The sequence below is a fragment of the Neophocaena asiaeorientalis genome, unplaced genomic scaffold, assembly GCF_003031525.2.
Source record: "Neophocaena asiaeorientalis asiaeorientalis breed wild unplaced genomic scaffold, Neophocaena_asiaeorientalis_V1.1 scaffold292, whole genome shotgun sequence".
Classification (NCBI taxonomy): domain Eukaryota; kingdom Metazoa; phylum Chordata; class Mammalia; order Artiodactyla; family Phocoenidae; genus Neophocaena; species Neophocaena asiaeorientalis.
Genome location: NW_020173241.1, coordinates 1,144,016 through 1,158,567, shown reverse-complemented (window position 1 = coordinate 1,158,567; position 14,552 = coordinate 1,144,016). Strand labels below are relative to the sequence as shown.

The 14,552-nt window shown below is 47.7% G+C and overlaps 1 protein-coding gene across 1 annotated transcript in view; it reads left to right on the top strand.

The window, feature by feature from the left end:
• Positions 1 to 3,662: 3,662 nt before the first annotated feature.
• Positions 3,663 to 14,552, top strand: part of NSD1 (nuclear receptor binding SET domain protein 1) — a 134,413-nt gene continuing 123,523 nt past the window's right edge. Inside the window, 3 exon segments of the mRNA XM_024745593.1 lie at positions 3,663 to 3,873; positions 5,001 to 5,306; positions 5,309 to 5,943. Coding sequence (XP_024601361.1) covers positions 5,018 to 5,306; positions 5,309 to 5,943 — 924 coding nt within the window. The 5' untranslated portion in view covers positions 3,663 to 3,873; positions 5,001 to 5,017.

Genomic DNA, 14,552 nt, shown 5'->3' with positions numbered 1-14,552 from the left:
CCACCCCAGCTCCCCCAGCAGCTCTCTGGCTTCTCTCTCAGTACTCAGCTCTCTACCTTGTTACTTATTCTCTGCCTTTCCCACAAGGCTCTGAGGGGGAGCTCAATAATTATCTGCTGAATTAATGAATGAAAGGGGGGGCAGTTGTAAGAAAAAAGAAGTACACTGGTGGAATGTCTCGACGGGTATCTCTTTCAGCAGGTTAGGAGTAACAGTAATTTACAGATGAAGAAACTGAGGCTAAGGTAATCTCACTTTGCCTGCCACTCAAATTCCTGAGCACCTGTGGGCAAGACACTGTGCTGGGCCTTCTCACAGACAGTATCTGTAAGGTGTGCTGGCTAAGAGCAAGGGATTTGAGGCTGATCACACCAGATGACAGGACGCTGAGACCTTGCAGAAGGGCTTAATCTTTTGGACCTCATTTCTTCACAGGGCTGCTAAAGGGTTAAAGGAACTCATGCGTGTCAAGTGCCCAGCATGGTGTCCAGTACACAGCATAGACTCAGAGAGTATTATTGATGCTAATCTCTGTCTTAAGGATGGGAGGCGCAGGCCCAGAAAATTTCCCTGTGCTGAGACAGGGAGGGCCAGCCACAGCCAGCCCTATCCCTTCTTCCCCCACTTCAGAAGCCAGTGTCCTTGTGAGAATATTGGGTCCTGTGGGTTCCCTCAGCCCAGATCTGGCACACGTGAGGTGCTTGGCCAGTGCCTGCTGGATGGGGAGGCTCCAGTAGGGGCTGCTGTGAATGAGACCTCTGCAGCCATATTCCACTCTAAGAGGCAGGAAGGGACACCTGAGTCATTCCAGGAAAGTCCAAGAGATTTTCTCTGGGATTCCAGTCTTTTCCCCGAGACCATCAGTAAGCTGTTCATCCCCAGCTGCCTGTCCCCCTTTAGCCCCTACTCCTATTCCGTGGGGCCTGGGAGGTTGGAGAGCGGGGTTCCTATATGGCAGGGATGTGTAGAGGTCAGCCCTGGGGGGAACCACTGTCCCGGCCCCTCTTCACACCTTAGCACCTTTATTTAACTGTTTCTTCCTAAGGCCTGGGGCTTCCTAAGGCAGGCATCTCATCCTTTGTTTACCCAGCACCCAGCAATACTGCCTGGAATGCAGGAAATGGTTACTGAATGAAGCGGTGAAACACATTTCAGCATTCATCAAGTGCTTAGTCTGTATAGGCCCCTAACACTTACTTTCACCTTGCAGGATCCTCACAGCCACCCTGTGCATTGGAAACCACACGTGAGGAAACTGAGGCCTGGGGCTGTTAATCGACTGGCTCAAGGCCATACAGTGGCAGCTCACAGGCCCTCAGGATGGTCGTGGGAAAGTAAAGTGTTGAGAGTAACCTTAATGAATTGGGGCAACTGGCAGGGGGTAACTGTCAGTCAGAAATGATTGGCTCAAATTATTAGGTGTGAAGAAGGAACCAGTCAGAGCTCCCCCACTGAACTGCCTAGAAGGGATTAGCAGGAGTCACTCCTTAGTAGAACAAAGGGCAGGTCCCTGTAGGGCAGTACCCTGGGGTGTAGACCCAGCTCTTCTCTGGCTGGTCCTAGCACACAGAACACTGCCAACCTGATTTCGCACCTGGGAACAGTCAGGGTACCTCATCTCTTCAACAGAAGGAGGCCCTCTGCGGTCACAGTGCTCCCCTCATCACTCTGGTTCCAGGGGGCGCCTTCCTTCAAGACAGCCTGCTGCTCTCTTGGCAGGGACTGCATCCCAGCACTTAGGTGTGGTAAGGACCTGTTGTGTATCTCCTTGGCTGGCCTGTGGGCCTTGGAGGACAGGAGGCTAAGGGTATCCTGAGCTCCAAGCCAACTGGGGCCAGTTTTGGGGTGAAGGTTGGGGAAGGCCGAAGGATGAAATTTAGAGAGCTCCGCGCCAAAGCCAAAACCGCGCAGAGCAACGCCAAAAGTGGCCTTTCTCCCAGGTGGTCTCACGGTTAACAGATAGAAGGATGGCGGGTAAACACTCCACTGGGGCAATAATTATGCACATTTACTAAGCCCTGGGAGGAATGGTAGTCACGTGGCTCTCGAGGGCGGCGCCCTCAGCTTTGAGATGGAGTTAACTCTAATCACAGAAGGCTTTCTGGAGGAGGCGGAATTTTTATGGCGGTCGATTGTGGTTTTCTCTGAACGGCGAGGATGAGTTTAGCACTCTAGGGACCAGATAGGTCCCGAGGTGAGCTTTTTGTCGGGGAGCAAGCCTGGGGCGGGGGTCGGAGTTGGATCGGGTTAGGGGAAGGACCTGGGGGGGTCGGCGTCGCGGGGTCAGGTTGTTTGCGTTCCCCCGCTTGCCTTCACGTTGTCTTTTGTGATTGGACGCGCTGCAGCCGCGCTAGGCCGGTGCTACGGGGCCCCGGGCACTGGGTGCAGGCCTCGAGGTGCCTGGCGCCCGAGAGCAGAGCGCCCCAGGCCAGGGATTAGGCCAGCAGGCTTGGCGGGGCCCGCCCGGCGGTCCGCCCTCCCAGCGCTGTTCTGCCGGGGTCCCGATGCTCAGCCCGCGGGGGTGAGGCGCGCGCTCCCCGGGGAGCAGGGTTGCTGAGCAGGCGGCCTGCGCCGGGCGGAGGTGGCACGAGAGGGCCATCTGCCTGGGTGCAGAGAACTGCAGCGTCCGCGGTGCGAAGCGCGACCCCTCCGGGCCCCCAGCTCGCGTCCACTGCCCCGCGCGCACTCACCTACTGACGCCCGCCCGCGCCCCCGGCCCAAGTCCCAGTGCCAGGCCCAGACCCGGACTAGGCGCGGGAGGCGGTGCAGGGATTGATTAGTGGATCGCAGGGCCGAGTCCCCGGCCTGTCTGCGCTGCTCTAGGGTGGCTGCCTTTGGTGCCTGGACGAGCCAGCCCCCTGCCTCGCGGGCGTCGGGCCTGCGGCAGAAGGGAGCCCTGGGGCTGTACAGGCTTGGCTCGGGGAGGCAGACCCGAGCTGCTGCCTCCATTTTGTTTCCTGCTCAGCTTGGTCTGTAGTGGTGGTGGTGTGGGCTTGGGGTGCGGCCGGGCAGGGGGTTCACCTGCGGCCGCGCCTGCTCGGGGTTTGAGGCCTCGAAGACCCCAGCCCCAGCCCCCAGGTGAGCCCCGCGGTAGAAGGGGGGTTGCCTTGGCCTCGGGCCGAGCGGAGCGGGCTGAGGGCAGGTGCCCAGTGGATGGGGAACCAGGGCTGTAACCTAAGATGGAGGCCGGGACTGACGCGGGCCCGAGCGGGGCTGGCGGGGCGGTCGGACAGGCCTCAGCCCGGCCAGGTGCCGCCGGGGCTGGGGCTCGAGACCGGTAGGGTGCTGGAACCGTGTGCAGCCCGGGGCCGGCGCAGCTCCCTGAGGTAGGTGAGGGGATCGGAGTGCCACCCACGACGCCCGCAGGCCCCGACACTCCGGTGAGGCGCGCGAGGCCCCTGGGGAGCTCGCCTCAGGCCCCGCCCGGGCAGCCGGGCCGGCCCGTAGGCCCGGGCCGCGGGCTGGCGCGCAGGGGGAGGAGAGGGGGCGGCAGCGGCGGCTCCGCTGATTGGGCGGCGCGCTCGCGAGCCCGACTTCACCCGCCCTGAACCCCGAAGAGTGAGGCAAAGGAGCGCGCGCCGTGGGGGAAGGGGTGCGCGCGCACTCGGGGCCCCAGCCGCACGCGGGCCGGCGCGAGGCGCTCGGTCGCTCGCGCCGCCGCGGGGGCGCGCGCGGTGGGGGTGTGAGGAGGAGGAGGCGGCGGCGGAATAGGCCGGGGCAGGTCGCCTTCGCTGCCTTCTACCCTGAAGAGAGACGCGGGGGGAGGGGGGTGCGGTGAGCGGCTCCGCGCTCTCCCCACCGCTCCGCTCGCGCCCCAGTGTAATGAGGGTCACCCCCTCCCCCCAGCCGGCCCGGGAGGGGGCACGGGGCACGGTAACTAGTGCGCTGGGGTGGGCGGCGGGCAGGAGCGAGCGGAGGGGGGAGGCGGGCGGGCGGGGAAGATGGGGGTGGCCGTGAGGTGAGGGGCGCGGGGGAGGGCCGGGCGCGGCACAGGGTTGGTGGCCGGCGGCGTTGCAGCCGCAGGCCCCCTCCCCCTCCATCACTACCAGCCGGGCTCAGGCCTAGCCGGCCGGGACGCCGCGAACTTCCTCCCCGCGCGGCCAGTGCCCCGCCGGCCTCCCGCGCGCACCTCGGCCTCCGCCTCCCTTCAGGTAGCCGGCTGGGGGGCACGGGGCCGGCTGCCCTCCTGCAGCAAACTTTGCTTGTTGCTGAATATTGATGAGTGAGATCGGCTCTTCCAGGAGGTGCTGCCGGCGCTGCGGGAAGGAGCGCGGCCCGGGCAGGCGGCGGCGGCGTCGGCAGCAGCCATGTTTGTCAAGCTGTAGCAGCTGCTGCTGCCCTGACTCGGCTTCACTGGCTGCCTCCGTTTCTCCCCTTGCCGCGTTCCAGTCTCTGGGCCCTGCAGCCGTGGACCGAGCAGGCCTGCAGTCAGAAAGGCGAGCTTCGGGGTGCACCCGCTTCGGCCGACTCGCCTGCGGCCAGAGCACGGCCGCTGCAAAGGCTCCGGCGCCGGCTGGGGCGCAGGGTGCAGCGCTATTGTGACCGCTGCGCCCGAGCGAGCCAGAAAGGATGGGGGGGATAACCTTTTTGTGCAGCGTCCCGGAGCCCCCCTCGAACCCTACAGCCCCCTCCCTTCGGGAGATCCGGCCACAGGACCCCCAGCGGGGGAATGGAAGGACTATTGCTGTTTGAGATTTGGAAATTTCTACTGCCAAAGGGATTTTAATTTTAGATCAGCCCAACTGTCCACCAGTCTGCAGTGCAGAAAAAAGGGACGGCTGTTTCCATGTGGCAAGATCTGCCTATCTCCGGGAAGATGGAGTTTGCGGAGTCTCTCCGAGGCCATTTTTCCATCGTCAGCTGGGGAACTTTTTCCGCCCATGGAAGTGCAGTAGAACTAGGCTTCGAGGCCACTAGGCCTCTTGAAGTGGCTGCCATTTTGAAGATAAGAGTCAAATGGCTTATTAACTCAGATTAATTGCTGTGTTTTTGGATTCCAGGTTGATGCTGGCCCAGGATGGATCAGACCTGTGAACTACCTAGAAGAAATTGTCTGCTGCCCTTTTCCAATCCAGTGAATTTAGATGCCCCTGAAGACAAGGACAGCCCTTTCGGTAATGGTCAATCCAATTTTTCTGAGCCACTTAATGGGTGTACTATGCAGTTATCGACTGCCAGTGGAACATCCCAAAATGCTTATGGACAAGATTCTCCATCTTGTTACATTCCACTGCGGAGACTACAGGATTTGGCCTCCATGATCAATGTAGAGTATTTAAATGGGTCTGCTGATGGATCAGAATCCTTTCAGACCCTGAAAAAAGTGATTCAAGAGCTCAGTCGCCAATTGTTTGCACTTCCTTGAGTCCTGGTGGTCCAACAGCACTTGCTATGAAACAGGAACCCTCTTGTAATAACTCCCCTGAACTCCAGGTAAAAGTAACAAAGACTATCAAGAATGGCTTTCTGCACTTTGAGAATTTTACTTGTGTGGACGATGCAGATGTAGATTCTGAAATGGACCCAGAACAGCCAGTCACAGAGGATGAGAGTATAGAGGAGATCTTTGAGGAAACTCAGACCAATGCCACCTGCAATTATGAGCCTAAATCAGAGAATGGTGTAGACGTGGCCTGGGGAAATGAACAAGACAGCACACCAGACAGTAGACACGGTGCAGTCAAATCGCCATTCTTGCCATTAGCTTCTCAAACTGAAACACAGAAAAATAAGCAAAGAAATGAAGTGGACGGCAGCAATGAAAAAGCAGCCCTTCTCCCAGCCCCCCTTTCACTAGGAGATACAACCATTACCATAGAAGAGCAATTAAACTCGATAAATTTATCTTTTCAGGATGATCCAGACTCCAGTACCAGTACATTAGGAAACATGCTAGAATTACCTGGAACTTCATCATCATCTACTTCACAGGAATTGCCATTTGTAAGCAGTTTTTGGTACAACTTAAATATATACATAAATGTATATATACAGGCAACTTAAAGGGAAACTATAAAAACCAGTTATAACTAATTGATTTTTTGTTGTTTATCAGTTCACAGATGAAAGCTTATTGCTAACGATAAGCTCTTTGGGGAAATTTTACTTTGATTTAAAAAATCATCTTCTATTCTATGAGTTTGGTTCTTTTTTGATTTTTCCCAATTAACTCTCCATTGAGGACTGGCTAAGAGTTAAACTTTAAGGGCATTTGATTGAGTTCAGATTTAAATGTTCAAGGTGGAGGTATACATTTGTTTAGCTTTTTCTTTTTTAAGTGAGCCTGGCTTTGGCTTGCTGGTATCATGAGTACAGGTGAACCAGTTAATTACCTGGAGTCCTGTTTCTGCGTAAGGCATGGCTTATATTTTTAGTTGATGGGGTGACTTTTGCTGCAGGTTGAAGTGCATTTGGGGTAAACATTCAGAGTAGCTAAGATGAGACGGCCTTCTTGGACATCAGTCAGAATTTAAATTGGGCTGATTTTCCTGAACTACCTGTTGTACAGCATCCTATGCTTCAGGTACCTGCCACCATTAAAACCTTTCCAAGTTTTAAATTTTGAAGTGTATATAAATGTGTGGTATGGGTGTATGTGTATAGAAATGGAAAAAAATGTAATTTGAGTTACTCATTAGTGCTACATACTATTGTTAGATTGTGGTAAATGATAAAGTTTTTTTAAAAGTTTGATCTTACGCAGAATATTTGGACTATTCCTAGTTAGCTAAATGGTCAGTTTGACTTCTCTTAGCTTCAGTTTAATCACCTTTAAAATCTGATTGTTTTAACTTGATTGTTAAAAGATTCCTTTCACTTTAAATATTTGATTCTGATTTTGTTTCTGTCCAGACACATTGTCATGGTCACCTGTAATGTCACCAAACAGGATCCCATTTCCTCCCAACATACTGCTGAAATACTATGTAAAGATTTAATCAGAGAAAATTTTATGGTGTGTGATGATAGTTATGAGTGCATTAAACATTCATTTTACTGTATAGCCCTGCTGTTCTTTAAAGTTAGAATGTGGGTGTGTCACTTTTGTTTCTGTTGATTCATATCTTAAATATGCTTTAGTACTCCTTGATTTCTTAGCTTGCAGTTGCAGATTTAAAAAATTTGTTTTGGTAGTAATCTAGAGTCTTTATTGTCCGAGGTATTTTTCAGGGTAGATAGGCTGTATTGGCAGCCTATTGGCAGCTCAGACAAATCCTTCTTCGTGGGTTCATGTTGAAATTTATTTTACATGTATATAGTTTTGTCTTTTGAACTACATAAAAAAACTTAGATCTGAAGGTGGAGATACATATTTCTCTAGAAGCATACAAATATAAATCTATCAAAGAAGTGTCAGTGGAGTATAGGTTCTATTAAAAACAGTTGAAAATACTGGAGCCTATAGAAAGTATGTTATGCATCTAAAATGAGAGTTAACAAACTTGTATAAATGTAGAAAAACTTTTTTCAGGTAGAAAATCTAAATTGCTTAAAGATTATGGACTTGAAGAAGCAAGTATCTTTATTGTTTTTTTGCCGCCCCCCCCCCCCCCCCCCAGCTCTGCTGCTCGTGGCTTGCGAGAGCTTAGTTCCCGGACTGGGGACTGAACCCGGGCCACGGCAGTGAAAGCGCCAAGTCCTAACCACTGGACCGCCAGTTGTAGATGAAATCTGTTGCTTTGATTTTCGCTTTTGATGTGTGTGTATATATATATTTTTTGCCTTTGATATTTTTTAACTGAGGATTTAAAGCGAAATCAATCTCAAAATGCAAATGTAGTTGAACAATAAACCACACACTTGATGTTTTGAGACTATCCACAGTTGATTGGTTGATGCAGCAGGTATAGAGTGCTTACTCTGTGTTAGATCCTGTGTTCAGGGCTAGAAATTAGAAAATCTTTTGCAAATGCTATTTGGTTTTTTTTTCTGTCTGTAATATTGTGATAGAATGAGATTCTCCTGGCGAGATTAAGAGTAGTTATTAGGGTTTTAAGCCCTCTGTCTGGAATTAGGGAAAGACACATAGTTCAGCATCATATTGCCAGTTGTTTTGTACAACTAGCTATCAGCAGACTTTTTGCCTCCTGCCATAAACGAGCAGCCTCTTCAGTTTACCTTCATGTTCCTCAGTTTTTTCTGTGTACAGTGATGTGAAATGGTTGTCATTACAGTTAATAATCCTGACCTGGTGCTTTTATATTTAATTGGGTTGATACTGTTTAATTTCTGCCTATGTACATATACAATGTACAGTGCTTTGTACATTGTAGATACTTGAAAAAAATCTTCAAGGAAGGTTGGTCCCCAGAGCTCCAAGTTAAAGCAGTCAATAACTTACAGTTTATTAAGTGCTTTGGTCTGTATTATCTTATTGGGTCTTCATAGCCTTGTAGTAAAAACAGATGTCATAGAAGACATAGATCAACCTTCAAGGCACTTGATGTTATTGGAGACAAGACTGAAACCCTTGAAACCATAGAATTATCTGAGTACTCTTGGTTTTCTTTAGTGACTTTTGAAGGTCTCTGACACTCTTGCCTGGGCCTGAAGTGACTCATGGTTTTCTCACTAGGCTCATTGCAGCAGTTGTTTGTTTGCTACTCTTCCTCACTTAGATATTTTATGGAGATAAATATGAATAGAGTTAATTTATGCTATGGTGGTATTCATGAATTTGGGGATCCTCAAAGTTCTTAGGATGTAGACAGCCTCCAGGATGGTCTGACATACATTTTATATTAGCGATCCTCTTTATCTAAAGAAGACTGCTAAAAATGAATACACTCAAAATGAGGACTAAAATTTCATAAGTAAATAAGGAGAAAAAGGTTTATTTAGGATTTTATATTGAAAAGTAAAATTAAGAATTATAAAAGTAAGTTTTATTTATTTATTTTTGAAAAGACACATAGATATTTTTTAAATACTATTTTTTATTTATTTATTTTTGGCTGCCTTGGGTCTTCGTTGCTGCGCGGGCTTTCTCTAGTTGCTGTGAGCAGGGACTACTCTTCTGGTGGTGTGCGGGCTTCTTATCGCGGTGGCTTCTCTTGTTGCGGAGCACGGGCTCTAGGCACATGAGCTTCAGTAGTTGTGGCACGTGGGCTCAGTAGTTGTGGCTCGCGGGCTCTAGAGCGCAGGCTCAGTTGTGGCGCATGGGCTTAGTTTCTCTGCAGCATGTGGTATCTTCGTGGACCAGGGCTGGAACCCGTGTCCCCTGCATTGGCAGGCAGATTCCCAACCACTGCGCCAGCGGGGAAGTCCTTAAAAGTAAGTTTTAAACCTTTATCAAAATTTTGATTATGGGACTTCCCAGGTGGTCCAGTGGCTAAGACTCCGTGCTCCCAATGCAGGGAGCCTGGGTTTGATCCCTGACTAGATCTCACATGCTGCAACTAAGAGCCCGCACACGGCAACGAAGATCCCACATGCCGCAACTAAGACCTGGTGCAGCCAAATAAATAAATACTAAAAAAAAATTTTTTTTATTATCATGGCAACTATTTGTTATAATAAGGCAGGAATCAAATAGATTTTTAAAAATTTTGTCCAGCAAAATTGTACCATAGGAGATGGCATACTTTATTTTGCTTCATTTTCTCATTATGATCATAAGGAGGATAAATTTTAAAAAATATTTAAGGACTTAATCATTTTTACTGAGGTTTTTGTTTTAAGAATATCCATTATGGAAAATTTCAGGTGTATACCGAAAAAGAGAAAATAGTTGAATTTCCATGTACTCCTCACTTAGCTTCCAGAGTTACTGATATTGGGACTTCTCTGGTGGATCAGTGGTTAAGACTCCGTGCTTCCGCTGCAGGGGGTACAGGTTCGATCCCTGGTTGAGGAAGTTACACATCCCGAGAGGTGCAGCTACTCCCCTCCCCCTGCAATAAAAGAGAATCACTGATATTTTGCCAGTCTTGTTCTATCCTCTCTCCACTGTGTCATTCACTAGCATTTCTTAACCCTTTGATGTTCATATCACTCTTTGAAGTTCCTGTCCTGTATCCTTATCAGTTGTCACTTGTTTACTGGTTGACCTAGATCAACTTTTCCTTGCCTGTAATTGGGGTGATTCTTCTTTATTATTTACATTGACTTTAAGGAACACTGCATCTTTTTGCCAGATTTGTTTGCAATTTTACCTAGTAATTGACTTGCAATGTAATACTAGTTAGTGCTTCTTTAGGTAGTGACAGACACTGTATCGTACATGGGATGGATGTTTGTATAGAGACTTTTTCTTGGCCACTTAAAAATAGATATCTTGGGACTTCCCTGGCGGTCCAGTGGTTAAGAATCCGAGCTTCCACTGTAGGGGGCATGGGTTCGATCCCTGGTTGGGGAACTGAGATCCCGTATGCTGCGTGGTGCGGCCCAAAAAAAAAAAGGTATCTTGGTGTTGTAACAATATCCACCCGGTACAATCTTGGAGATCCAGAAAATACTCACAAACCACTCCCTGTACTAAGTTCTGTGCTATGGATGTTTACATGGTTAAGGAGATCAGTGGAGAGATGAATGAAACTTAGGGCTTCAAGGAAGAAGTGGGACTTGAATTGGTCTTGACTGGGTTAGGTTTGGTTAGGTTTAGAAGGGTACTTCGGATAAAGAGAACTAAATTGAACATACTATTTTCAGAAGGTTGGATAGGATGGGTGTCCTCAGGTAATAAGGCCTAGAAATCCAGACTGTGGCATTTGGTATTGATGTGATAGGAACTGGGGTCCAGTGAGCAATTTCAGCTGAGAAGTGATTCAATGAAATCTGTGTTTGGAAAACTTTGGCTAGTAGAGAGTAGAGGCAATGTTAGGATGTAGGAGTCTGTTGCAGTAGTAATTAAAAATTAGAATTGATCAGAGTCAGTAGTAAGAAAGGGGGTAAGTCCAAAAGATTATTTCAGAGAAGGGAAAATTGGCAGCCCTTTTAGGGTTGCCTGGATTGGAGGCAAAATTGGAGCCTGGATTTAAGGAATGAAGGAAAGAGATAAGTGCAGACGATGTCCACTGCTTGTCGTGTTGGTGCCTGAGACAAAAATGATTCCTCAGGGGTTTTCTCCTCTTCCCTTCTCATCATCCCAGCAGTTCTCTACTCCCTCCTTTTCTGTCTCCACACGTCTCAGTTTCTGCTCCTTATCTGACTCTGTCCTTGCTGGAGGCCCTGGTTTTATTCATGACTCTTTCCTCTTTCCCTCTGGGATCTTTATTCTCAACCTTCACTGCATCACTTTTTCTGCCTAAAAACAGAATGACATCTTCCTATTCTAAAGGAATCTTCCTTTATCCTGTAACCTCTCCGATTATCTTTCCTCTTTACTGGTGAATTTCTTGAAAAAGTTGTCTACTTTGTTTACGTCTCCTTAAGCTCTGTGAATTGGCTTCTGTACTCTGTTGAAACTGTTCTTTTCAGAGTCACAAATGACACCTCCATACTTATCCTACTAGATGTGCAGCATTTTGACCACGACTCCTTTTACGACTGCTTGTTCTCTTTCTTCCTCTTTCCTTCATTCTCTGCAGCCTCATCTGCTTTCATTGATTCACTTTACTGCTTCTCTACTGTGTGAAAACTCTCTTAATCTGACTTCTGAGCTTCAGACCAAGAAACTCAAACTGCCACCCGAGTTTCTCTTCCATCTGTATCATACTCACTTTTTTTTTTTTAAAGCTTTTAAAAAATTATTGACATTGCTTTTTTATTTGTTTATTTATCTATTTATTTGGCTGCGTTGGGGCTTCTTTGCTGAGCGTGGGCTTTCTCCAGTTGTGGCAATCGGGGGCTCCTCTTTGTTGCGGTGCGTGGGCTTCTCGTTGCGGTGGCTTCTCTTGTTGTGGAGCACGGGCTCTGGGTGTGTGGGCTTCAGTAGTTGTGGTATGCGGGCTCTAGAGTGCAGGCTGAGTAGTTGTGGCGCAGGGGCTTAGTTGCTTCGCAGCACGTGGGATCTTCCTGGACCAGGGCTCGAACCCATGTGCCCTGCATTGGCAGATGGATTCTTAACCACTGCGCCACCAGGGAAGTCCCCATACTTACTTACTTTTGACCCTATCTCTTTTATTGCCAAACATGCTTTTCCTTCTGTCTTAATGATGGCATCATCCTCCATTTCTTCTCGAGGCTGGAAACCTTGGAGTCACTTATTTGTTTATATGATTCAAAATGCATTTGAGTGCCTCCTCTGTGCTAGGCACTGCTAGTATTAAAAAAGGGAAAGACGTAGACTTGCTTTTAAGGAACTTTACTGTGGAAAACAAATGTAAACAATGACAATAACACGTGGTCTGATAGGTGTTATAGGTACTATGGGAGTGTGGAGGAAGGCATGCCTGGAGTAATCTGGAAGAACTTCATAGAGGGTTATATATAATTTGAGCAGAGACATGCCAGTAAGTAAGAAGGAATAGCATATGCAAGTGGCAAGAAATTCTTTGATAGGAATCTGAGAGGAGTGGGGTTGTCAGGAGATAAAGTGTAAATATAGGCCTTGTATTCCATGCTGTAGGGTTGAATTTTTATGCTATTTCCATTCTACTATGATGTCTTTATTACTGGTCTTCATATAGTTCTTCTCTCCAGTCTGTCTGGAGAGACAGACAAAATTACCTCTGACCTCCAAAATGAGAAAACTAGGTCTCTGGTTAAAGCTTTATCTTCAGTGCCTCACTCCTCTCCCCATTTGCCTAACAAATAAGCCCAAATTCAGTGTCCTCTTTGATAGGACCTCATCCTGACTTTCCCAAATCTCATATGCTACACCCAGGGAATCCTGGCTGGGTTCAGCCAGGCTGAACTGTTAGCCTTTGTCTCCCTGATGTGATTCATCTTTTTGCATCTTAACAATGTGTAGCATGGTGCCTTCTTTGTAGTAGACACTCATATATTTATGGAGTAAAAGAATGAATGGTGGGGCTTGCCTGGTGGCGCAGTGGTTGGGGGTCCGCCTGCTGATGCAGGGGACATGGGTTTGTGCCCTGGTCCGGGAGGATCCCACATGCCGCGAAGCGGCTGGGCCCGTGAGCCATGGCCGCTGAGCCTGCGCGTCCGGAGCCTGTGCTCCGCAACGGGAGAGGCCACAGCAGTGAGAGGCCCGCGTACCGCAAAAAAAAAAAAAAAAAAAAAAAAAGAATGAATGGTGCTATTCCAGAGATACAAGTTGGGAATGGGAGTAAATTTTAGGTAGGAAGGTGGGAAGGTGATGAGTAGACTGTGAATGCTCATCCTCAATGTACCAAATTTCAAAACTTCAGTGATTTTTTTGACTTTATCTCCTCATGCATTTAATTTCTAAGGGCTTTGAATTTGTGCTCCCTGTATCTCAAGCATTCATTTTTCTCTCCATTCTCACATTTAATCTCTTAATTAAGGATATTAAATCATAATAGTTTTAACTTGGATAGATCCCTTGAGAATGTACTGTGCTACCTGTTTAGTAGAAGCCCCTTTAATCTCTCTGAGGCCCAGTTCCTCATCTCTAAATTGGGCGAATACTGTGTAGCCTACACGTTTGAAAGGATGCAACAAGATAATTTATCTGAAGTAGGTGCTCGGTAAGTGATGCCTATTATTATTATATGCCAAGAGCCAAATGGACATTTGGAAGAGTTAGTTGTGAATTTTGAGAAACGTATCTTTGCACTTTTGCTTTTTTCTCTATTCTTCTAAACTGTTCTTCCTTAATTGGTAAGATAAAGGCATTAAGTATTTTTTCTGTTTTTGTTTAATAATCAGGAGAATTTGATCCATTTTTTTGTTTGGTAATCAGGAGAATTTGATTTGGGCCATAGGATCAGTATCTCTCTGCACTCCAGCTATTAAGCAGTTTAACTTTATTACTTGTTGCTTTTTGCCGGTTGTCTTTTGTCATGGATATAAATGTTTCATTTCCACCCCCTGGTTTTCAGGAGAGCCCACCTCTTTTCTGGTGGTGGGTTTGATTTTCACTGAATGATCATTTCTGAAACTTTTTTAATGATCTCAAAATGTAGCCTTCTGAAGAAATTGCTATGAATATTTTTAGTTAGAAAAGTAATATAAATTCATGGTAAAAGTGAAAAATGGAACATTAAAACAAAAAGGAACTTTATTTCTGTCACCCTTCATATGCTCCCTCTTTCTTTTTTGGGCGGGGGGGCCCACACTGTGCAGTTTGTGGGATCCCAGTTCCCTGACCAGGGATTGAACCCCAGCCCTCTGCAGTGAAAGCACAGAGTCCTAACCACTGGACCACCGGGGAATTCCCAGTTGTCACTCATTTTCATTCTTTATATTTTATTAGAATTTTCTTTGTGTTTATGTACCTTTTTTATCTTTTGGTAACATGAATGGCCTGATAAACATATTTTTGAATACCTAATGCGTTGAGGATATCCATTCATATGAGCATGTAGGTAGATCTCCATTTTTTTTTTTTTTTTTTTTTTTTTTTGGACGATTTTTGGGTACGTTGGGTCTTTGTTGCTGTGCACAGGCTTTCTCTAGTTGCGGCGAGTGGGGTCTACTCTTTGTTGAGGTGCACAGGCTTCTCATTGCGGTGGCTTCTCTTGTTG